The sequence below is a fragment of the Crinia signifera genome, chromosome 5 (assembly GCF_055691185.1).
Source record: "Crinia signifera chromosome 5, ASM5569118v1, whole genome shotgun sequence".
Taxonomy (NCBI): domain Eukaryota; kingdom Metazoa; phylum Chordata; class Amphibia; order Anura; family Myobatrachidae; genus Crinia; species Crinia signifera.
The window spans coordinates 264,726,359-264,752,770 of NC_139221.1; the positions used below are offsets into that span (position 1 = coordinate 264,726,359).

General features: G+C 45.3%; 1 protein-coding gene across 1 annotated transcript in view; it reads left to right on the forward strand.

Moving 5' to 3' along the window:
• The window catches only part of PLEKHA8 (pleckstrin homology domain containing A8), a 49,881-nt gene that overhangs the window by 16,001 nt on the left and 7,468 nt on the right, over positions 1–26,412 (forward strand). The window contains exons 3-12 of the mRNA XM_083188961.1: positions 6,413–6,568; positions 14,960–15,084; positions 16,196–16,354; positions 17,391–17,431; positions 19,650–19,810; positions 21,883–22,093; positions 23,107–23,192; positions 24,012–24,070; positions 25,415–25,545; positions 26,107–26,177. Of these exons, the coding sequence (XP_083045087.1) occupies positions 6,413–6,568; positions 14,960–15,084; positions 16,196–16,354; positions 17,391–17,431; positions 19,650–19,810; positions 21,883–22,093; positions 23,107–23,192; positions 24,012–24,070; positions 25,415–25,545; positions 26,107–26,177 (1,200 nt within the window). The remainder of the gene's footprint in view (positions 1–6,412; positions 6,569–14,959; positions 15,085–16,195; positions 16,355–17,390; positions 17,432–19,649; positions 19,811–21,882; positions 22,094–23,106; positions 23,193–24,011; positions 24,071–25,414; positions 25,546–26,106; positions 26,178–26,412) is intronic.

Sequence of the window (26,412 nt, forward strand, 5' to 3'; positions counted from 1 at the left end):
TATATAGTGGTACACACTTTCTATTTACCGATATTGTCATCATGCATATTGTTAACACAAATTGTTTAGTGTGTACCCACCTTGAATGTGTATGCAGTATATCAATTGTCAGGAAGGTCCAAGCAGTCTAAGGGAAATCCTCAGACATTGCATTGTTTACAGTGTTGTCAATGTGTTCCCAGCTTTAAAGGTTTGCCCCTGCATTTTTTGGTACTTATGAGTTATCCGGGCGCCCGATTTCTAAATCGGGTCGGATCGGGTACATCGCATCGCATCGCATGCGACCATCGGATGCGATGCGATGCGATGACCCGATTTTTCCATAGGAATCAATGTTAAAATGGACTAAGTCCATTTTAACATGGAATTCAATGGGAAAAAGGGGTCCTTTTCATACCCCTACTATCCAAGTGGGCATGGAGTTGGATATAAACCTGTGGCGAGCGTAGCGAGCCACCGAGCCCGAAGCGCGGCGAGCGTAGCGAGCCCCGCGAGGGGACATAGAATACCGTCCCCTCGCGGGGCTCGCTTCGCTCGCCACGCTTCGGGCTCGCCACAGGTTTATATCCAACTCCATGCCCACTTAGTAGGGGTATGAAGAGGACCCCTTTTTCCCATTGAATTCCATGTTAAAATGGACTCCGTCCATTTTAACATTTTTTCCTATGGAAAAATCGGGTCATCGCATCCGATGGTCGCATGCGATGCGATGCGATGCGATGCGATATCGCATCGCATCTGATTGTATGCCTTAACTTAAGGCATACAATCAAAAAATCGGGCGCCCAGATAACCCATAAGTACCCATTTTTTTTTATACAAGCTGATTTTTTTTCTGCATTACCAACCTAATGGCGCATATAGGGGCCTGTGTAATTGTTGCCAGCGCCCCCTGCCAGCCATCTATATTAAAGGGTGCATATTGGAGCTATTCAATTGTTGGTCTGATTAGACGCCCAATGGCATGTTACTCGGCTGACAGTAAAGCGTGTTGCCGCGTGGGCGTCTAAATATACTGTTGGCAAGACCTGAGGGTGAAGTTGTGGACCATTGGCGCAGAGTCTGCAAAAGTATTATCTGAAGTTTAAAAAAAAAACACACACGTTTCCATGTACTAGCAACAGGCAGACTTGAGTTTCTGAAAGGCAGGTTCATCCTATCCTACAGGTGTTTTCTATAAACAGCAGAAGAAATTAGGCTGTTGTCATAACAAGCACGCAGGCGGCAGCAGTAAAATGAGGAGCAGGAATGCAGCAAAGTACAGGCAGAAGATGCAAAACTGAAGGTAGACTCAGCGCTGCTTTAGAAAGATATAACTGGTAGTTTGTAGACCTCTCTAGTAAAACATTGTGATTCTGTATTTACAGTTTGTCCATGAAATCCTCAGTGGGGTAAATTGAGTCTAAATAAACCCTTTAAAGCATGGACCTGGTTGCTTTCTCCTCCGTTAGCGTTACTGAAAGCAGTCTTTCATTTTCCATTCCTGCCCATCTGTTCACTACAGGGATTACCACTCTATAGGATAAATACTGTGTTATTCATTGGTAGCTATGGCTGGGACATTTACCAGCTACTACTGGGTTTTATATTGTACTATTAATGCTCCGTCCTCATACTGTCACAATGTGACTTGCTCAACAGAAAAAAAAAAACATATCTGACAAAATGATCAGTCTCTCTGGATCTACAGAGGCAACGTAAAGCCGAAAGCATTTCACTAAATCAGGCTCTGAGAGAATAGGGACAGACTTCTATGAACAGTAATAGTTTAATGTAGAGATCTAAATCATTTGGGCCTATGAGAGATGCAGGATGTGCGGGAAATCTGTCAGTATGCCCATATCTGTAAGGTTTTACTAACCTTTAAAATACAAGCTCACTGACATTCCCGCTTAACATCTTTTAGGGCCTAGGCCAGTGGTTCCCAAACTGTGTGCCGTGGCTCCCTGGGGTGCCTCGGGACACTTGCAGGGGTGCCACGAGTTGGTGGTTCAGGACCAATTCAAATTATTTATGATCAATTATAATTATATTTATGGACAAAAACAGTGCTGGTGGCTGCCAATCATAAAATATGTGTACAATCAGCAGCAAATCATGCCCTTTAACACATAACTGAACCTAAGAAGCACATATAAACACAATCTACTTCATTTTATATAATTTTTTTGGGCCTAGGGGTGCCGTGGAAAAATTCTGGTGCTCTAGGGTGCCATGATTCTAAAAAGATTGGGAACCCCTGGCCTAGGCTATGATTGTACATAGTTTGTGGCAATGGGTATCCGGACTCATGAGAGAGTGACTCTTTTTGGACAGTCATAAGGACCACCGCTATTGGTCAACAGGGTTAAAAAGTCAACATGAATTTATTTACAAAATTATGAGCCAACATGTACCGACAGGCGGTATTTCATACCCTACCATCCACTACGGTGTGGAGGGAGAATATAATAGTGTGCCGAGCGCAAAGCATGGCGAGGGGACGCGGCACACTTATGTCGACATAGACACACACACAAAAACCCATGAAAAACTCATGTTGACCTTTTCCATGTCGACCATTTGACCATGTCGACACTTTCAATGTCGACCTTTGGACACTGTCAACCTTTTCACTGTCGACCTTTGGACCCTGTCGACCATTTCACTGTTGATCTTTGGATCCTGTCAACCTTTTGACTGCCAACCATTAGTGCATCTAAAATACCATAACTGTGGCAATCCTAGTAGGTTAAAGGTACATTAAATAAGATTTTTTTTATAGCCCTCATCTGTGTGAATGAGCGATGGTGGAAGGTACGGTCTGATTTAGATCTGACCACTATTGCGCAGAGTTGCAGAGGACTGCGAGTAGAAAGTCGCCGCCCAGACAGAAAGAAAACCTGCACTGTGCAAATCTGTGAATTAATTGTGTAAAATATTGCTATTCTATATCCATTTGCAAAGCCATACACAATTCCCAAACCATCAAGTAATATTTTACAGTCTGTGCAAACATGAGGTAGTCTGTGACGGGCTGATTAAGGCCGTCCCTCATGTCACGCACCTTCCCTCAAAACGCCAGGGCATGCCTGCATTTTTTTGACGCTCCTAGAAAAAGGCTGGTCTCCACACCCAAACGCTGGCTCCCTGACAGTCAACCAAAAGGAGATTGTGATAGCGGTCCGTATGATATTTCTGTCACTGTTTGGGCTCACGCATGCTACAATCCATACACATGCGCTCGATTATCACTCCATCTGCGAATTTCATCTTGTGTGAAATGGGAGGTTGGGAGTTTGCATGCAGCAGCAAGGTGGGTACTTATGTACTAACTGGGCTGCCGATTTTGAAATCGGGTCCATCGCATCGCATCCGACCACATCGCATGCTGCAGCCCCCCCAGGTAAAATCCACCACTGTCTCTGCCAATGTGACTGACAGTGACTTCCTATTGGAAATCCGACCTGCCAGTCACTCAAGGCAGTCCCATTGGGAGGTGTTCCCTCCCTCCAGGATGCCTTTCTCTGCACAAATGCCCCAAATCGGGTTCTGCGCATGCACAGTACCGCAGAAGATACTGCGCATACACCACACCCGGGAACCGGATTAAGCCTCCGGGGCTGCTGCAAAGGCAGCCAATGGAGGCTTGGCCCAGTGCATGCGCAGCATGCATGAAGTTACTGCGCATGCACTGGCCTCGTGCAGAGGACTGGCAGCCGGGACGGCTTGGGGATCGCAGCGGGTGCAGCAGCAGTGGAGGGGGGCCCGCATTGCGGCAGCCCCCTCCTCCTAAATGGTAAGAGCTGCCACTGCTCCTGATCAGAACCTATGGCTAAGCTTTCATTATACACACAGCAGTTGCATAATAACAACTGTTTCACTTAAGGAATAAGTGGAAACTAATTAAGAAAGTTTATCTGTACTTGTTACCCTCATGTCTTCTTTAAATAACATATATTGAGGAATTAACTGTTATTTTTAACCTTATCATCATTTTTCACCTTTGTATGACCGACCCTATTATTCCAACGTTGAAAACATTCTTTATCTCTGACCTCCTTATTTGCACTTATACGTGTTTCATGTGCCCTTGGGGCAGAGCCAGATGAAAATGGATCCTAGACCGCTTCTGTAACAACCCCCCCCCCCTCTAGATCCATTCCTTCCCTACTATTTGCTATTCCTACATAAAGTGTGATACATATGATAAACACAAGATACAACAAGGACATACATACAGGACACAAGTGTTTCTGTAACGCTTATAAATTAGTGACCACAAACTTTATAACACAAATGAAAATAAGTCATATAAAATGAAATCTAATCTAGATATTAACATTTCTATAAAATGTATTGTATGGAGTAAGAATTGAAATAAACAAGCATTTACCCCACCTCAGTCTGTCTGTCGGTTGGTTGGTTGGTTGTTTATCTCTCCCCCGGGCGAGGTACATCTGCTCTCCTTCTCTCTCTCCAAGATTAAGATCCATGGAGGGTTATTCAGACTGGATCGTTGCAGTGCAGTTTAGCAGCACCCTGCAATTAGATAGCCGCTACCCAGTCTGCGTGAAATCCCGCCCCGTGCAAGCCTGCGAATTGCCTGAGAAAATATTGCAGGCCTCCTTGTAGCTGCAAATCCATTCGCAACTCACTCACCATTAATTGATTTTAACTGTGTGTGCAGTCGCTGCAATAAAAACATGAGGATCGAGGTCAGAGCTGATGTCACAGACCCTCCCTGCAAATGCCTTTATGTTCCCAGAAAACGGCCAGGCGACACCCATAAACGCCGGCTTTATGTCAATTGCCTTGTGACCGGACAGCGATCAAAAAAGGAACAGGATGGCCTCGCGCGGAGAAGTGATCCACAATCCCCCCCCCCCCTTGAGTTGGCCAGGACCTTCCCGGGAGGATCGCATATGATATATCGCATGCAATCCCAGCCAATTTCCTAGAGTATGGCCAACTTGTGACCCGACCATTGCCTCTCCCCTAATACGGTCCACCCAAAGTAAGGAAACCACATTGCACCCTGAGACTGCAATGTTTTTGTATATTTTTGGCATTGAAATAGGTACCTGTGTATTATAGCAGCGCCCCCGTTGTACATTGCACGATGAACGCGTCGCATCGCATGCATGTACCGGATGGCATGCGATGCGATGCGACGCGATTTTGACCCCCTATGCGATGAAAAATCGTATAAGCACCCTAAAGGGTGCTTTTGAGCACCCTAATGGGTGCTTACAATGTTAAATGCACCCCCACGCCACCCCCCCACTATAAACGTGAACCCGAAGCGTGGCGAGCAGGGGCGGTACGCGTCCTACGACCTTTTCATACCCCCACTATCCACGTCGGCGTGGAGTTGAGAATAGAATAGTGTGGCGAGCGCAGCGAGCCACCGAGCCCGAAGCGTGGCGAGCGGACGCGGATACCTTCACAGGTAAACGCGTCCCTTCGCGGGCTTCACAGGTATCCGCATCCCCTCGCTGCGCTCGCCACACTTCGGGCTCAGTGGCTCGCTGCGCTCGCCACACTATTCTATTCTCAACTCCACGCCGACGTGGATAGTGGGGGTATGAAAAGGTCGTAGGAAGCGTACCGCCGCCCCTCGCGGGCTTGCTGCGCTCGCCACGCTTTGGGTTCACGTTTATAGTGGGGGGGTGGCGTGGGGGTGCATTTAACATTGTAAGCACCCATTAGGGTGCTTATACAATGTTTAATCGCATCGCATCGTATGGCATTGTATGCCATGTACAATGGCATACAATTTGAAAATTGTATACCATCGCACACTATCCAAGGAAACCGCGTCGCATCGCATACCATCGCATGCGTTATGGTATGGTATGCGATGGGCGCCGCCAAAATACACAAGTACCTTGAAATACCCCCCCCAAGAAAAGAAACTGGCAGTGGGCGGGCCCCCTACGGTCTGGAACCTAGGCACTTCGATACAACACAAAGCAGCACTCTGTATACAGTTGTACAACTGTATTCGGTGCAAAGAGCACAGACAAGCTGTGGTATATCAGGGCCATTTTAACAGAGGACTCTGTGGGGGGCCCCCTCCTCTCCAAAGTGCAGAAGGCGCTGACATTGTGCTAGTCTGCTGCGCATGACATTGTGCTAGTCTGCTGCGCATATGCAGATCTCCGGAAATATGATTCGCACCTTGTTCAGGAGACTAATTTCACTACTGGGCATGCGCAGCGGTCATTTTGGCTGTGATTGTTGACATATCTGTAGAGCCCAACGCAGGACTTCAGAATGGCAAGTATTAAAACATGGACACAGTGCATACAGTGCGAGGTCCCTTGGACTCACACATTGCACCCATTATAGAAACGCCAATGACCAGATAAATGCAGGGCTGAACTGCTTTATAAACCTTTTGTCAGTGTTTATTCTTCTGCTTTCACAGTTCACGCCACAGATAACACTCGGATGGACCTAGCTATTCCAGGGGAGCAGTACTTCTATCTAAAAGCCCAGACTGCGGCAGAGCGACAGCAGTGGCTTGTTGCATTGGGATCTGCAAAGGCCTGTATAACTGATATCAGAGCAAAGAAAGAGAAGGGTAAGAACGTTATTAGCCTAAATGCACATTTCTCTTTAATAGACAAATGTATCAAACCTAAAAATGACAAGTTCCCTGTAGCAACTAATCAGATTCTCTCAATCATTTACATAATACATTCTGTAAAATGGTAGTTAGACTATAATTGGTTGCTTGCCACCCATACTCATTAGAACAGGCATGTCCAAACTATGGCCCTCCAGCTGTTGTGAAACTACACATCCCAGCATGCCTTTCCATAGTTTTAGCATTCCCTAATAGCAAAACTGTGGCAAGGCATGATGGGACTTGTAGTTTCACAAGAGCTGGAGGGCCATAGTTTGGACATGCCTGCTTTAAAAGGTTCTAAATATTTCTCCTTGGCTACAAACACATTCTCCTAAAGTCTAGAATGAAAACCTCCTCATGATTTCATGTAGCAATGACTTAGGATCCCCCTGCCACTGAATGTGTGTGTGTGTGTGTGTGTGTATATATATATATATATATCTCTTATATATTTGGCTACATCTGTCACTCAAAGTGTGTCTGGAGCTGTAACGCTGTGTTGTGGACTTCCATCTTAATTTATGATTGTCATCACCTGTTTTAAACAGGGTAATTGATAAGAAAGGTGTTTAAGCACAGGTGATGGTAGTCCATAAATTAAAAAGAAAGTCCAGAAACAGAGCAATGTGTCCCTCCTGGAGAGGGTCATGTTGGGAGGTATGCACCTCCCTCCCTCCCTCCCCCCCCCCATTCACGGCATCCCCACGATTAAATGGCACATGCAAAACACTGACATGGCTATGGTCGACAATGAAAAAGGTTGACAAGATTTATTTTTCACTTTCAATGTTTTCATATTCATTCTCATGTGTCGAAATGGACACCAATGAAAAGCCACACTTATGTCAACATTTACATGTGTTGACCTTTCTGTGTTGATTTTTTCTTGTGGCGATTCGCGGCACCCCCCGCGACCCCCCTCCCGCGATTTGCAGCACACCCCCCGCAATTTGCGGCACCCCCGGTGACTCCCAGCGATTCGCAGCCCCACCCCGTGACACACCCCCCCTCCTGCGATTCGCGGCACCCCGCGACCCCCCCCCACAATTCGCGCCAACCCCCCGGGCCCCCCCTCCCGCGGTTCACGGTGCCCCCCACGACCCCCCCTACCGCGATTCCCCAACCCTGACCCCCCCTCCTGTCATTGCGGCAACCCCCCGCCCCCGCGACCCACCCTCCCGCGATTCACTGCATCCCCCCGCGCCCCCCCCTCCCACAATTCGCGGCACCCACACCCCCCCCCCCCCCGCGACCCCCCCTCCCGCAATTCACGGCATCCACCCATGACCCCTCCTCCCGTGATTCGCGGACCCCCCTCACCTCCTCCCTCCCCCCCCCCCCACCCCCGCGCGCGATTCACGGCAACCCCAGGATTAAATGGCACATGCAAAACACTGGCACGGCTATGGTCGACAATGAAAAAGGTTGACATGAGTTTTTGAAGATTTATTTTTATTTTTTTGAATGTTTTCATATTCATTCTCATGTGTCGACATGGACACTTATGTCAACATTTACATGTGTTGAACTTTCTGTGTTGATTTTTTCTTGTGGCGATTCGCGCCACCCCCCGCAACCCCCTCCCGCGATTTGCAGCACACCTCCCGCAATTCGCAGCACCCCCGGTGACTCCCGCGATTCGCGGCCCCACCCCGTGACACACCCCCCCTCCTGCGATTCGCGGCACCCCGCGACCCCCCCTCCCACAATTCGCGCCAACCCCCCGGGCCCCCCCTCCCGCGGTTCACGGTGCCCCCCACGTCCCCCCCTACCGCGATTCCCCAACCCTGACCCCCCCTCCTGTCATTGCGGCAACCCCCCGCCCCCGCGACCCACCCTCCCGCGATTCACTGCATCCCCCCGCGCCCCCCCTCCCACAATTCGCGGCACCCACACCCCCCCCCCCCCGCGACCCCCCCTCCCGCAATTCACGGCATCCACCCATGACCCCTCCTCCCGTGATTCGCGGACCCCCCTCACCTCCTCCCTCACCCCCCCACCCCCGCGCGCGATTCACGGCAACCCCAGGATTAAATGGCACATGCAAAACACTGGCACGGCTATGGTCGACAATGAAAAAGGTTGACATGAGTTTTTGAAGATTTATTTTTATTTTTTTGAATGTTTTCATATTCATTCTCATGTGTCGACATGGACACTTATGTCAACATTTACATGTGTTGAACTTTCTGTGTTGATTTTTTCTTGTGGCGATTCGCGCCACCCCCCGCAACCCCCCTCCCGCGATTTGCAGCACACCTCCCGCAATTCGCAGCACCCCCGGTGACTCCCGCGATTCGCGGCCCCACCCCGTGACACCCCCCCCTCCTGCGATTCGCGGCACCCCGCGACTCCCCCCCCCCCCCCCGATTTGCGCCGGGCCCCCCCTCCCGCGGTTCACGGTGCCCCCCACGACCCCCCCTACCGCGATTCCCCACCCCTGACCCCCCCTCCTGTCATTGCGGCAACCACCCGCGACCCACCCTCCCGCGATTCACTGCAACCCCCTGCGCCCCCCCCTCCCACAAATCGAAGCACCCACACCCCCCCTGCGACCCCCCCTCCCGCAATTCACGGCATCCACCCACGACCCCTCCTCCCGTGATTCGCGGACACCCCTCACCCCCTCCCCCCCCCCACCCCCGCGCGCGATTCACGGCAACCCCAGGATTAAATGGCACATGCAAAACACTGGCACGGCTATGGTCGACAATGAAAAAGGTTGACATGAGTTTTTGAAGATTTATTTTTCTTTTTTGGAATGTTTTCATATTCATTCTCATGTGTCGACATGGACACCGATGAAGTGCCACGCTTATGTCAACATTTACATGTGTTGAACTTTTTGTGTTGATGTTTTCTTGTAGCAATTTTTTTCCAGTGACAACTATGAACTATGTGCACGTCAACCTACACATCATCAACCAATTCTTTGTATAATATATAACACCTGTTCTGTTTTACTGTAGGTGTTTTAAGTCAGACCTTTTACTGCTACTATTACTGTTTATGTAAATGCATTCTGAATGACAGCAACATCCTACCATCCTTCTACAAGAATATATAACCAACTAGGTGATTCATCGCACCCCGTGCCTCCCCCTCCCGCAATTCACGGACCTCCCGCTCACCCCCCCTCCCGCAATTCGCAACCCCCCTTGCGCAATTCACGCCCCCTCCCACGCTTTGTGGACCCCCGCCCTCTCCCGCGATTCGCCGACACCTGCGCCCCCTCCCTTGATTCACGGCACCCCCCGCGCCCCTCCCACAATTCACGGCACCCCTAAGCCCCTCTTTAGTCCCCCGTATACTCACACACCCCTATCACTACCCAGCTTCCTGCTCTCCTGAACCGTAACTTCCACCACTGGGGAGTCGCTGACGCTGTTTTTCCCACATGCCCCTATCATGCCTCATAGCCCAGCCTCCTGCTCTCATGCACCCGAACTCCCACCCAGTAGGAGGAGACACTGACTAAGGGCCACCATCCTGTACTGCCACGCTGGACCCTCACCCACTGGCAGAAGCTGCACAGTATCTCCCACCCTCCTCTTTAGTCCCCCTTATGCCCACACACCCCTATCACTACCCAGCCTCCTGTTTTCCTGTGTCGTGACCTCCGCCAGTGGGGAGCCGCTGACTCAGAAACACCCTACTATACTATTGCACACACACACCTAAACAACATGCACACACAGCCCCCCCCCACACCCACAAATGTCACTGTACCATCCACACTATCAATGTACATCTTACTCTGTAACCGCTTTTTAATTAAACAAAACAATACACACCCCCTTCCACATCATATGCTCTCTATTTAACACATTTCACCTATAACTCAAGTTGCAATACAGGCCATCTTTCATACAATTCTAACCATCTTTCTCATATGCAAATGTTCACAAATTAAGGGGCGCAGCCCCTTACGACGGTGTGAAGAGCGCCCGTAGGGCGCGATGAATCACCTAGTATATATATATATCTACAGTCACCTTGGAAATACGTCTGCTTCAGTGATTGCTGTTCTAGGTAAGATTCTTAGATTACAAATGGGTGTAGGCTTACCAGTTTCCTTTTCTAATCTTCAAAGTGTAAAATTACTGATATATATTTTCTCTCCATGTTTGTATATCATTTATACTGTCATTTATCACACAAAACATAAAGGCTGATTGTAGTTAAAAAAAAAAAAAAAATCATTTTGGTGACCTCCCTTTCCCATGAACCTGCAGGCATAGAGAAGTCACTTGCCCCTGACCTTTACGTAATCAGGTTTACTCATTTTCTTATGGCTACCTAGCCTACATTCACACTGCGGTGCGGCAGCCATTACTTGCTAAATACATCCTGTTTATACTATATATACTCCCAACTGCTCACCGCTATATTGCGCTAATTATGGCCGTGATTCAGAGGTGAATTACACAGTAGATCTGTGATTATATGCTAATGTCACGGCTACTGGGATTTGTAGAGAGTCCCTCACCGGCATTGTGTCTGATGTACTGTTTATGTATGAAAACACAATAAGGGGCACAAAATTGAACTTCTGCACAAGATCTGCAAACATTATTCCTTTTATAGCCACCCAACTGAGCACATTGTTACATTTGCTCTTCGGTAAAGTTAATGTGTTAAAGTCGTTCACAATGTGACAGTACCAAAGTTTCATACGTACACAGTAGCTGCACCACCAACTTGTATTCTGTCAACTGCCATCAGTTTCCCCATGTTACCAGGTATCTCTGTGGAAAGAGCACCCAAATACTGAAGGTATTTACAACTTAGTAACATAGGATCTTTGGGGACATCCTACTAACCCCGAACGATGCGGATGATTCGCGAGTTGCGAATTATAGGGGTGCGAGCAATTTTCTGCAAATTCAGCCTCAGCCCTCAGGGTGTGCGTTAGGGTTAATTCAGGTGCCGTTTTCAGCGTTAAAACGGTACCCAAATGGCAACTCACACCCTTTGAGGTTAATAGGATTGACCCCATAGAATTTGACAGCAGCTAAGAACCACTTGGCCCATCTAGCAAGAGAAGGATTTGATCTGACTTCCACTGGCGCTGACAAATAGAGAATAATACTTTCCTATGTCATGGAATACGGTCCTCTTCTCCAGACAAAGGAATGTGAATGTGTAGGAATAAATATCATACGTTCCTCAGAGGAAACAAGGGGTCCTCTTCTCCGAGTAGAAAAAGCCTTGGCCACTTGGCCTATCTAGTCTGCCCTATATGTACATAAACACTAGGTTCATTTTTGTTGGGAACCAATTAACCTACTAGCATATTTTTTGAGTATGGGAGGACACCAGAACACCCAGAGGAAACCCATGCAGGCACAGGAAGTATATACAAACTCCATACAGTTAGGGACATGGTGGGAATCTAATCCATATCCTTAGTGCTGTGAGGCAGTCATGCTAACCATTACACTATCCATAACTTCTTATCTGTGCGAACATGCAGGCTGTTCCTTTATATTAGATATTTTAAAAGCCAGCACCAATGCTTCACAATAAAGCACATTAGATGATTGGCACTAGCTCAACTGGTTCTTCTTGTCTAGTATGTTTTCTGGGGGTTGCATTAACCACATCAGACATGAAAAACGTGTGGGGCTAGTGTCACAGACCAACTCAATGAGCATGTGTCGATCATCTAACAATATGATATTGTGCTTTTAGGGCGGATGGACAATGTTGCCATGTCCTGCTTTTATTGGGCCTGATTCAGAGCTGTAAGCAAACATGATTTTTGTAAAGGAATGATAACCCAGTGCTGGCTATGTCTCTCAAATTAATTGAAAAAAGAACATATATGACTGTTTATTTTAAATAAAAATTATATTTAATACACAGTTAATGGGATATATAATAAAATATAATGATAATGATATAAATAGGATACAGATTAGGTTTTTGCCTATGACACAATGAATGAATACTCCTATATCATGAAACAGGACTGGAATGGACCTCTCTGATAGTACGCAGGAGGAAATGTTTTACCAGGTGGCCGTAGAAGTCCCCAATGTGGAAGGCTGTTTATGCTGTTTCAGTAAAATTATGTGATGGACAATTTGGTGCAGCTGGTCAGGTCCTTGGTGTTTAAAAAAGAAGAAAGTCAACCATGGGAAAGATATTGTGTCCTTTATCCAGTCAGAATGATGGTGCAAAGCAATCCTCAGGAGATGGAAGTGTCAACAAGGCAAGAAGCATCTCAACGCTTTTCTCTGGGATGTGTCTCCCAGCTTCATCAGGAGCAGAGTGAGACATAGCCAGCACTGGTTTATCATTCCTCTATTTAGCCTTACCATTATTTGGAGGACTGACAATCCTCTGAACCAGCTGTAGGTAGCCGCACACCCTATCACCACCTGGTCCCCTTCTTTATGATTCCTTTTGTTCCCAGTTGAGTGATTTACGGTGGCCATACACTGCCTGCGATATCTCGCAGCAGTGTACGGACACCCGATACCCTGCACACGGGACTGCGCATTGGACCCGACAGCATGTCAGGGAGAGGCGATTTGGTCCGATTTAACGGGCCGATTGGTCGCAATCGGCCGAAATCGGACCAAATCGCCTCAATGTATGGGGGCCTTAACTTCAGATGGCGCATGTGTCTAAATCATGCAGTAACCGTGCATCCGGCATCTCCTCTCATGAGGTGATGCAATCTTCATTGCGAGCAGGATCGCAGCGGCACCTTGACACTAGGTATGCCAATCCAGGGGCATTTTTCTCAATCCTGGGATTTGGGATTCCCAGAATCAGCTGTTTTTTTTTTTTTTTTAGAAGAATGTCAATATTAATAATCATCCAAAACAGAAGTGTGAAGGACCCCAGGTGTAGGGTGAATGTGTTTCAGGGGATAGGAGACCCCTCCAAACTTTTGCAACATGATGCAATTAATGGCTGGTATTACTGTACATCTAGAACAGCGGTTCTCAAATTGTGGATCCTGATCCCAAAGTGGGTCGCGACGCTTTGTTGCTGACCATCAGGTTGACTCCTCTAATCTCTCAGCTAGTGATCCAAGGAGTCTGAAAAATCTGTTGCAATGTCTTTTACTTTACTCTCACCATTTTGTGCTTCCACAATGCTGCCACGCATGTGCTGTCTGCTGACCACACACGTGTGGCGACCATTCTGTGGTACCTTGCTGGGGTCGTGTAACAAATTTTTTTTTTTGTCTGAGGTAGTCCCAGAGAAAAATAGTTTGAGATTCCCTGATCTGACAATGTAGCAGTCAGTATTTTCAGCTGACTAGACAGCTAGCATAGGGATCACCATTCACAAGAAACATATTTATTATATATTCATTTAGTAGAGTGAAAAAAAATGTTTATTCTGTGTATTATTATCTGCATGTTTTACGGGGGGAGAAGCCTGGTCCGTTTCTGTCTCTGCTGTCATGTCTGCTGACATGCAGATTAGAATCTTAATCTGATGATCAAATCTCTACATTGGTGACCTGCCACCTTCACAAATCCTGTGATTTAGAGAGGATATTATTCCTCTGGGATTATGACAATCTGGGGCTATTATTTTTATTTTATTTTTATTTATTTTTTATGTATTTATTTAGAATATATTTATGTTGGTTTTCTGTAAATTACAGCCAGACCATTTTTGCTGTTAAACTTTAGAATGATTTGTTCTTGAAAGCTCTTTAAAAATAAAAAAAGCAGATTATAGTATCATTCAGTAATGACTTTTGATGAACTTTCCCCGCAGACACATTCCCTCCCTGTTCTGCCACGTAGAATTACAGTTCATCCATAGATGGTAATAGCTCAGAGCCAAGTTAGCAGGAAGAAGATAAAGAATCCGTGCTTGGATTTTCTGAGCATAAAGCCCCGTACCCAAGGGACGACGGGAGTCCCGTGCTGAACAAGATGCTTAAGCACAGATCGCTGGCACACATGCCAGGCACCAGTGATGTGTGCTAAGCGATCTGTGCTGGCCAGAATACTGGAGGGACCGCGCATTGCCGTAGCTGGCGGGTATATACACGGGACGATGTGCGCTTAATTTCTAAGCGATCTAGTCAGATCTCTTAGAAATAGGGCTTATATCGCCCGAGTATATAACCCTTTAGGGTAGAAGTGCCTCTCTGACGTTGGATAAACAATGTCCAAATAAACAACTGAATCGACCGCTACAATCTAATTTTCACAATTTACAGTAGCACAATGTTCCCTAGAGGTTGAGGGCATGACTTTTGCTAAAGCCTGCCAAGTGACCTGCTGTATAACCACATGTATATGTATGAATGTATGTATGTATGTATGTGTTGACTTTTTTTTACATTGTTTTATTCTGTCTTAGAGTTTAGTGACAGCACAGAAGCTCTAAAAACAAAGATGTCCGAATTAAGGTTGTATTGTGACATCTTAGTCCAGCAAGTGAATAAAACAAAGGACACAGCTGCTATTAATACATCTGAACCTCAGGTATGTACAGATGCGCCATATATGTATTGCATGTGTGTGTGTCATTATCTAAAATCTCAGACGGGTGTGAAGATCAATGCCCCTGTCATTATAACTCTACTTATTTAGGACATTGGGGACCAGGCGCTGGTAATACGTAGCAACTGCATTTAAAGATGCTCATAAACCTGTGACTCAGAGATTGTGATACTTTCCCTCTATGATGACAAACACACTTAGGACCTTATTCAGGTCAGATTGTTCGGACCCCTTTGTTCACAAGGGGTCCGATGGCGTTCATGGGCATTCCCATGGAAATCGCTGGGTGATGTGGGTGCAGGGGGCGCCCACATCACCCTGGCCTGGCCTGCGAATGGATGTTTATGTAAAACATCCATTCGCATGCCTTGTGTGCAAACCCGCAGTGAGAGGGGGGCATGCAAATGCAGGGCGGCTCTGGTGGTCTCACAAGGCTGCAAATCAACCAGAATAACCCCTTAGAATTACGTGAATGTGATCTCTCTCTCTCTCTCTCTCTCTCTCTCTCTCTCTCTCTCTCTCTCTCTCTCTCTCTCTCTCTCTCTCTCTCTCTCTCTCTCTCTCTCTCTCTCTCTCTCTCTCTTCCTCTTTCTCTTCCTGATCTAAAATCAGTGTGTAAATGTAAGTTAGGTGCTTTTAGCCTTCAAATTCCTGCTGTAATTGATGCCAGTGAAATGAATATTGGGGTGCCACTGATGGCTGCCAAAAATTAGCTAGGTCCCAGCTATTACAGAAATTTTTGTTTGCGTACCCCAGAACATCACAATAAGTACTTCTATGGGTACTCCTACCATGTGCTGAGAGCATCACACATGTGCAATGAAAATGATGGCTTGCGTTTGGTCCTACACTCACCCATCCTCCCCCTTCTTCAAGTAAGTGACTAAATTGAGCTTATTGTTCAGCGGGGTGTTATAGATTTCGCAGAGCCCTGTAATAAATGGTGTACAGGCTCCTGCTGGGACACAGAAGTGATTGGTCACATTTATCTACTAGACGGTAGTGCAGCTTTGCTGTTTGTTGAGGTGCAGCTTAATGTAATAAGTGCTCTTCCTGAACAATAATATATATTGTGGTTTTATTTCTCTAATAGGAGAAACTTGATATGGGAGCACTTTTGAAATCCACATGCAACACGTTCCTGAAAACCCTAGAAGAATGTATGCAGATTGCAAATAGCACCTTCACATCTCATCCGGCAAATGCCACACCCCCAGGATCCCCCCACCTCTCCGTCCTCAGGCCCAGCAAGGTAACATGTATGCTGATACTTAGCACACCTGTGTTCATTCCAGGCTACGTGTATAATAACACACTATGATGAAAATAAATTGTCAAGGAATACATTCATAGGGCATCATTTGCACTTGATCGCTTATTTGCAGATGACTGCGAGTAGATAGCCTCTGCCCAGACATAAAGGAAACTTGCCCCATACAAATCTGTGAGAGAATTGCGAATAAATCGCTATTGCAAATCAATACGCAATTCAGTCACCATCAAATGATTTTACAAACAATATCATCAATGATTTGCCATGGAACTCCCAGCAAACGATATAGGGCCTGATTTTTGATGGTCGTTTGAAATATTGTTTAGTGTCTATGTGGCTTTAGAATGTAGCAAACTTCCACTAGTGCTTCATTGCCATGAGACTAGCCTTATCAAAGCTAATTGCACCTTTAGCGTTGTCAATAATCTACACAACCTAATACAACCCAGTTATTAATAGTTGCTGCATATAGCAGGGGTGGGGAACCTTTTTTGTGCCAAGGGCCGTTTGTATGGTGAAAAAATCCTTGGGGGGCCATATGTAAACATTTCTCTTACAAATTGTCCTGCTGCAGCCGTACCACGCTCCGCAGCTGCCGCTGAATAGAGCTGACTCCAGCTGCTGGTGATTAAGAGGAATCTCGTGAGAACTACCGACCTCTCGCGAGAATTCCCCTGTACTTGACTCCCGGCAAAGCCACCATGCGTGTGGGCGGGCCACTCAGACTGGTTACGGGGGCCACATACGCCCCCTGGGCCTGAGGTTCCCCACCCCTGGCATATAGCAATCACATTTTGCCTACCTAAATGGGAGGTGTTATAAGTCTATAGTACTGTACTGTATGTGTGTGTGCTTATTGTTTCTTAATTAGATTTGTGACAACAGATTTTCTTTTATTATAAAGTCATAGTACTTTAGGGATCATTAAACCTGCTGGTTATTATGTTCTGATCCAGCCCTCCAATGCACTGCACTTGTTGCTTTGTGCGCCTCTTATAATGTATTTTTACTTCAGGTACGCCGGCCTACTTTATCTGGTCATATTACAGCACAAAGGTAAGTGTGTATCAGAGAGTTACTTTACTAGCGTAAGATAACAAACTTACAAAGTTGTGGTATAAATTACATATACTAACAGATATTGCTATATTTCAAATGGCAGATGTATAGGTCATATGGCATTAAACAAAACAATATAAAATCCATGGTACTTGTTTCCTAGCAGGGTGCCCAGCACGCTCTAAGCGTACAGGGCTATTCTCCGTACTAAAATCGCATTGCAACGCATGGGCCATTTTAGTGCCGTGCGATGCAATGCAATTTTTTTAATGTAATTTATTCACTGCTCTGTTGGCCCCAGGGACATCGCACCTCCCGCAAAATCGCATGCGATTTTATAGGGTGCGATGCCATGGCATTAGCTATACACTTGTATGACATACAATGAGGTTTTAGTTTCCCCCCCACTATCCACACCACCCCGAAGCGTGACGAGCCCCGCGAGGGGCGGCGGAACGCGTCCTTTCGACCTTTTCATACCCCCACTATCCACGTTGGCGTGGAGATGACTTTATATAGTGTGGCGAGAGCAGCAAGTCAACAAGCCCGAAGCGTGGCAAGCGCAGCGAGACCCGCGAGGGGACACGGATTACTTAACATGTATTCCGTGTCCCCACGCGGGCCTCGCTGCGCTTGCCACGCTTCGGGCTCGCTGCGCTCGCCACACTATATAAAGTCAACTCCACGCCAACGTGGATGGTGGGGGTATGAAAAGGTCAGAAGGACGCGTGCCGCCGCCCCACGTGGAGCTCGCTGCGCTCGCCAATCTTCGGGGTGGCGTGGATAGTGGGGGGGAAGGGTCAGTAAAACCTCATTGTATGTCATACAATTGTATAGCTAATGGCATGGCATAGCACCCTATAAAATTGCATGCGATTTTGCGGGAGATGCGATGCGATCCCCTGGGGCCTACAGAGCAGTGATTAAATTACATTAAAAATCGCACTGCACTAAAACGGCCCATGCGATGCGAGTTCACTACGGTACCGTACGTAAGAAAACTGGGCGCCCTGCTAGGAAACAAGTACTAAATCCATATATACAGTAGCTTCTTTCTATTACTAAGTATGGCTCAGTCTGCTTTGATCACAGTCCTTTTACCCAGAAGTCAGAAGGTACAGTTCCATGGAGAAAGCATGTCTAGGATCTTGATTTTCAAAGTGTCCAAAATGTTGTTTCTTCCAGGCTTAAGTAAAGCCGTTCATGGAACAAGTACAGATTAAAGTGAGAAATCTATCACACTATAGAAACTAGGCGAAGCTATTTGAATAGGAAGGGCAGTAGATGTACAGATCACTAGGAAAATACCATAGGAGTACCTGCAGGGGCAGCAGAGTGTGCTACATCCTTTAGAATTCAGCACGTCCTGGTTTTGTTGACATATAAAACATTGCAGCCCTTTAGGTACTTTCAGTTCTATTGTATTGGTGAAAGGTTCTGGATTTTAACCCTGTATTCAGTGCACCTGTCACACACACACCATTGAATTGGTTCCTAGCCTTTAGCTCCGCTACACACCGCACTCAGCACTGAAAGCTATAACTGTTACTACAATTAGGGCATGATTCAGAATGAGGCGCCGCAGCGTCTGTGCATCTTTTCTTGCATCAGCAACTTTCTGCAAATACCACTACAAGTGCTTCCCTGGTGCACAGCTGTGTGTCTGAATGTATAAGGACCAAATCATCCACTTTAGCATCTTTAGGTGGTCAAATAACGCTTGGTATCGGCTGTCAATTAAAATTTGCACCACTTAAGTGCAGATACTCCATGAGAGTATGGCCTCCAATAGGAAGAAAGAGAGGACCATAATATGCCCATAAGGAGGACCATTTTCATGTGTCACCGCCCAGCACATTTTTAAGACTTTTCTGGGAGCACACACCTCAATGGATGCTGCGCCTTACATCTGCCCAACCTGCAGTGCACCTGGTTTTGCCCATTTTGAGAACAAATTTGTACTGAGCTCAGATCTGAAAGAGGGCCCATTGTGTCCAACTAAGAATCAGGCCCTTAGAACCTCTTGGTGGCCACTAAATTTTAAACACTCATGGTTTCCTATTGGAGAGATTGGCTCTGATCATATAATCAGTTATAGCCTTCAGCAAGTGCTAAGCACAGATTACCATAATAAATGGGTATTCTGTATGTGGAATCCTGAACTGCATCTCGTGTGTTCATATATAACCTTAGATCTATTTTGTAACTCTTCTAGGAAGATGGAGCTAAACAACAACTTGGAGAATGGCTCTATAAGAAAGGAGACGAAGCATCACGACCATTCCGTTATTGAAAACGTCCGTGTCCTTGGAATGGAGATTTCAGAGACTGACTCTGTGGCTTCCCAGAGTAATGAGGAGCCCAAAGATTTAAGAAGTAAAGAACCTTTTATTTATGGGTTTTGGACACTCTGATCAAGCAATTTTAGGAGAGCAGCAAAAAAAAAAAAAATAAAAAATAATTGTAAATTTGGTCTCTCCAATGACACATAGGGCAGTATTCAATGCAGTAGCGCACACCCGCCGAGGGGGTTAAATGGCTGGGATCGCAGAAAACCAGCGGTCCTCAATATTTAACCCCCGCGCCGGCCTCTCACTCTATTCAATGTTCCGGGGGAATCCTCGCTGTCCCATGACATTGAGGATTCCCCCAAAGAGCGACCCTAACGGCTAATGCTGGGAGCCTCGCTGCTTCTGCGGCAGATTTCATGATTCCTCCTCACTCCAAAAACGGAAACCGGCGTATGTGTGTGTGTGTGGGGGGGGGGGGGGCATTTGAATACTGACGGGGCGAGCGGTCACCGATACCCCCCGGCATTGAATACTACCCATAGACCTGTTTGTCACCCATCCTAACCATCATATGGGTATCATTCAGATTTTTGGCTTTAAGCCTTGAAGTCATGTACTTTATTTTTAATCTTTAATAGGTGACATGCCGCGCTTGGCTTGTGATTTCATTGTGCACTAGAACAGCCACCGACATCGCGTTTGACGATGATGGCAAATCTCTGAATGAGTTCAACAGATGACAGAGCAAAGTGTTAAACCATAAAACCATAGCTGCATGGCCTATATCAGTGTCCATAGCTGCATGGCCTATATCAGTGTCCATAGCTGCATGGCCTATATCACTGTCCATAGCTGCATGGCCTATATCAGTGTCCATAGCTGCATGGCCTATATCAGTGATTCCCAACCTCTGTCATATACCTCCAACAGTTCACGTTTTCCAGGTCTCCACACAGCATCACAAGTAATTAGCGCCACCTGTGGATCTTTTACAATGTCTCAGTGAATAATGAGTGCACCTGTGCTCCTGCCGGGTGACCTGGAAAACATGAACTGTTGGGGGTACTTGAGGACCGAGGTTGAGAACCACTGTCCTATATGAAGCACTCCTCTTGCAACCTGGGGCCTGATTCAGACCTGATCGCACAGGCGAGTGAAAGCCTGTCTTGCGAATTAATGTTATCACTGTGCGAATGGATTGGAAGCGTAGCCGTACACTTCGCAGCCAATATGTCCAAAACCCATCCTAGCAGGCTCACCATCGAATGATTTTTACAATGGGCAAAAGTCATCACAGGCGCTCCGTTGCCACAGACTTACTCGGTGGTGCGATGGGAAAAGGCATATTCGGCCTGGGGCGGAGTTCCTCTTAAATGCTCAGGTACGCATAGTATTTTCCTAGGCACGCAGGCGGTTTTCTTACCACTAAACACCGGCTACCTGTCAATCACCTTGCGATCGGTGTGCGTTAGGAATTAGTTGCAGGATGTAATAGGAGGACGGACTCACCCAGGCTTACTGCGAACGGTTCCCATACACAGTGTATTAATAATCAGCCGCCGAGTGAATTTGCAGCCATGTGATCAGGCCTACCGAGTTCCTTTATTTTGCCACCATTCTGTTGCATGACTTCTTTATTGGATGGGTTACAGTTTTAAACACATTATCAATCAATCCCTAGACATTACCCAAACTGCAGCTGATCCATGTCCCTTTCATTTCCATGTTATTCTCCTCACCCCTTTGTAATCGCTTCTACCATCTAAACATTCTTTCTCTATCTGCTTTACCGAAGAGTTATTCCAAAATGCTCCAAAGTCGTGCGAAACCTCATGTCTAATACATATTCCAAATATAAATCTTAACCCTTTGAGTGCCAAGTGAATTTGTCAAAATTGGTGTGAAAATTGGCAAGCAAACATTTTTTATTCATCATAAAGACCTGTCATTTTTACATTTTTGTATAGGAAATATAATTTTTTACATCCATTTTTTTTATTTTTTGAATTTATATAACAAATGTGAGCGACGCTGGAATTTTAACCGATATTTCGCATATCTCTCACAGAGATGTTGCCACTCAAAGGGTTAATATTCTCCAATTTTTGGAACTTTTTTTAAGATTTTTTGGAAAACATTGTAAAACCTTTCTTGCAGCCGCTGAGGGTTCTCTGGATATAATTTCCTTACATACGGAGAGCTCAGATGTCCGTGACCTGAGAGATGAAGGGACAGGCAGAACCGGTTCAAATTTACATTCAGGGACTGGCACAATGCAGCAAGATGAAGGTGGAGGGATTGAGGATGATGGTGGAGGGGACAAAGCTAGAGATCTGCCTCAAACCTTTTTCAGCACAATGACTCACAGGTATTGTTAAAGGATCAACTGTAGTGATATAAATTGTCTTTGAAAGTTTTACATTCAGTTTTGAATTCTTGCAGTTGGAAGGACTATGAACTGCTGAACTATTCCGTTTTTTGTTTTCAATGGGGGAAATAGGAAGTAAATACAGGTTGAGTATCCCTTATCAGAGTTGCTCGGAACCACAAGCATTTTGGATAAGGGATTTTTTCGTATTTTGGAATATTTTCTTTTTCATACCTGATCCCCTGTTGGTGCTCCAATGATCCCTCGGCATCCATGGCGGCCTTCAGGATCCTCTTCAGCGGCATCTCCGGTCTAAGGGGTGCACTGCGCTAGTACGCAGGCATGCCCGTGACATCACTTGTGCAATGCAATATTTGAGCATCTATTTTTTTGGTTGGTTATACAAGGGCTACTGTATTTAAAATGTATTTCTGTCCAGGAAAGCAGAGTATATTTATTTGGTAGCTATTGAATACTTTCTATTTCCATTTAGTGGTTTCCGATTAACTACTTTTTATTTCCAAGTAGGGCATCAAAGGTTTCAGGAGCTATTGAATCTTTATTATTTCCAGGTAGGGAAACAGTGGTGTCATGTGGGGCTATTAACTCTACCTTATTTAGGGAAACAGGGGTTTCATGTGGAACCCAACCTGAGTCCTCAAGCACCACCCATGCAATCACAGGGAGAATATACAAACTCTGCACAGTTAGGCCATGGTGGGAATGCAACCCATGACCTCAGTGCTGTGAGGCAGTAATGCTAACCATTACACTGTCTGTGCTGCCCTAAAAGTTAGAGAAATAGTGCTGCTTATTAAATCTGGGGTTTCAGCACATGTGCTGACACCATTCTCTGGAAGCCTGTGTGTCGCCCACCTCCGGGTGGTCTGTATTAAAGGTCCAGACACAGGTGTGAGCTTGCTTACACCTGTGTCTGAACCTTTACTGTCCTGCTAATTTTAATGTCACGGTAATGGTCATTATTTTCAATTTGTGTTCCATGATTTATTCAGATTCAGCGATATTGTATATGAAGGTGAAGAGGGAATACCAACAGAATTTTTCCTGGATTCCTGCTATGCTGTAGTGCCTATTCTTGGTATGTGTAGTTTATTTACATTTTAATATATATCCAGTTGGGCCTGGCATTTGTTGGGATCCAATTAACCTACCAATATATTTTTGGATTGTGGGAGGAAACCGGAGTACCCGGAGGAAACCCACGCAAGTACGGGGAGAATATACAAACTCTGCACAATTAGGGCCATGGTGGGAATTGAACCCATGACCTCAGTGCTGTGTGGCAGTAATGCTAACCATTACACCGTCCGTACTGCATTACAATGTTGTATCGCATCCAATCGCATATGTGTATGGGCACCGTAAGGCTTCTTAGCAACCTAGGCAAAGCTTCAAACTACAGACTTCCCACCACCCTCACCACCTACTCTACACTGATACCAAACACTTTCCAGACCCTCAAGTGAAAGTGTGGCATTGGCATTTTAGAAGATCCACAGTCACCATCTCTATTAAGTACAAAAAGGATGTCTTCCTCATAGACCTCATCAATTTTATGATTGGCAGACTCGGGGCAGCCCCACAGATCCTGGCGCCCTGGGCAGCTGCCTAATGGATAGTGTCTGCCCTGCTCACACTTACAAAACATGTTGTCCGCTAAATAATGCAACCAAATAGTACAACCAAATCCAAATCTTATATGCTCCTTTATGTCGCACAAACATTTAACACACATTTATTTAGTGTTCTTACTACTTAATTAAAATGGAAAAAAAAATTCTGTGTCAGGTAGCAGGTAAATCATTAGTGATTAGATTGTTTGAGGTTGAGAGTTGTTGAATGAGTTGAGAGCATATGCTGGAAGAGCATCGGTAACGTCTTGTTTGTTTTCCTGTAGACAAGCTGGGGTCAACAGTATTTGCACCTGTAAAAATGGATTTTGTTGGGAACATAAAGGTAAGTTATGATCTTATGTGAATAATCTATATGTTCACACCCTATGCAAATGCTGGACAGTTTTATTGAAAAAGAATGTAGTTTTTGGCATTTGTAACATCAGGTAGATCACAATCTTATTAAATTAAAGGCCTTGGTGTTCACCAGTAACTATGCCAAAAACATAGCGTGGGTGAGGTTAGTGGGGCGGTCCCCACAGGTTAGAGAGTTCTGCACTGCACTATTTCTCATTTAGGCCCTTATTCTGGTTCACTCGAAAAGGCAAATTCCTTATCAAATGGACGAAACCATGTGCACTGCAGGTGGGGCAGATGTAACATGTGCAGAGAGATTTAGATTTGGGTGAGTTATTTTGTTTCTGTGCAGGGAAAATACTGACTGCTTTATTTTTACAATGCAATAGAGATCTCACTTTGAAGTTAAACCCCACCCAAATCTAATTCTCTCTGCACATTTTACATCTGCCCCACCTGCAGTGCACGTGTTTTTTTCCATTTGAGAAGAAATTTGGCTTTGCGAGTGAAACAGAATAAGGGCGTTAGAGTGCAGATATCTTCATTTCTTTTTGTGGCATTTTTTCAGATGCTCTCATTTATTTGATTTGCGCATCCTCTCATTCATTTTGGGAACTGTATCTTATATTTACTTTGCTTAAAAAGTTTACTGTGGAAACAGTAAAATATATTACGGACTTACCTACAACCACCCTCCTTGTGACAACTGGTGGTATCCATTGCACATCTTTAGTACATGGGATTTGTGCATTTAATACGTTTAACTGCATTACATGCAGTGTGATGCTAAAAACACATTTTTGAAAGTTTGGGATGACTCCTGAAAATGCACCATTTTCTCAACTGTAATAGAGCATCCCTTTTGTACAGAGAAAGAGGTTAAACAGCCACCATCTAACCACGAAACAAGCCCGTAAATGTGCACATTTTTGCTTCTAGCTAAGATTCAATGAGCACTAGTGCATTCAGCCTGTAGTTGTCAGAAACGGCCAGTACCACCCAGCTGCTGCCAGCACAATATGAAACCTTTGTAATCCCCACAATGGGTGATGATGTTTCTCACAGTTCCACTGACGTTCCATAAAACTGGAGATATATGGGACATAACCTCACAAAACCGTACTGGCACAATGTTACATATGTCTAGCTCTTAAACTTTAATACTACTTTTTGCTTTATATGTTTTTAATCCTGTTTTATGTTTTTACCTATACATTGTTAAATCAGTGATCATTTGTTTCAAACATGCTGCACATGGCATTAATTGTTATAATATAATCATATTATATTTTTTTTAATGTTTTTTTTTTTTTTTTTTTTATGTTTTCAGAAAATAAACCAGAAATACATCACCAATAAGGAGGAGTTCACAACTCTTCAGAAGATTGTTCTCCATGAAGTTAATGCCAATATGGAGAAAGTTAGAAACTCTGCCACTGAGGCTCTCCTGTGGCTAAAACGGTAAGGGTTTTTGGGTTAGTCGGATTGCCTGTTACATGAAATCTGTATTTGTCAAATGTAGTATATTTCTCATTTAGTAGTATTATACTCATTGGGGCTAATTGAAGTAGCCCCACAGATTATACAGTCTGAATAAGCGGCAGTGTGCGTGTGGCAGTCCACGGCATAGATGGTGAGTTGCGAGCACTTTGCTGTATAGTGAAGTGCTTGTAAAATCTTGTCTGTGCATCGTGTGGAGGGACCCGGTGTGCGGATGACTTTTTGTCCTGTGTTAGCGCCCCCCACAGCCTACCACGTTCATGCTGAATGAAGGTCATTGTTTGGCATATAAAGCTTGTATCCGTGCACACTCTTTGTATGATACACATATGTCTAAGTAGTCAGGGTGTGGATGCACAGGTCATAGATTTGCCTCCTCTGCAGTCTATTGCAGGTTCATGTGTTGTTTTGTCCTACAAATAGACTTCTTCATATTCTCTCTCTCTCTCTCTCTCTCTCTCTCTCTCTCTCTCTCTCTCTCTCTCATATTATTATTATTATTATTTTATTTTTTTATCACAGGGGACTAAATTTCCTTTTTCAGTTTCTTACTGAAGTGAAAAACGGTGAAGACAACATCCAAACTGCTTTAGGTAAATGAGGTCGTCTTTGGGAGAATCCCATGAAATGTTTTGATTTTATAGTTGTGCGGTTACTGTGGTACCCAGGGTAAAAAGGGCCAGTTGTTCCCTTTTCCCTTCCCATTATTAGTAATAAATATGACTGATAATAAAAATATGAATAATTTATGCATTTATTTTTTAATGACAAAACCGGAAAAGTCACAGCAAGAGCCCAATGAATCCTATATTTGTGTTTGTCCCGTAA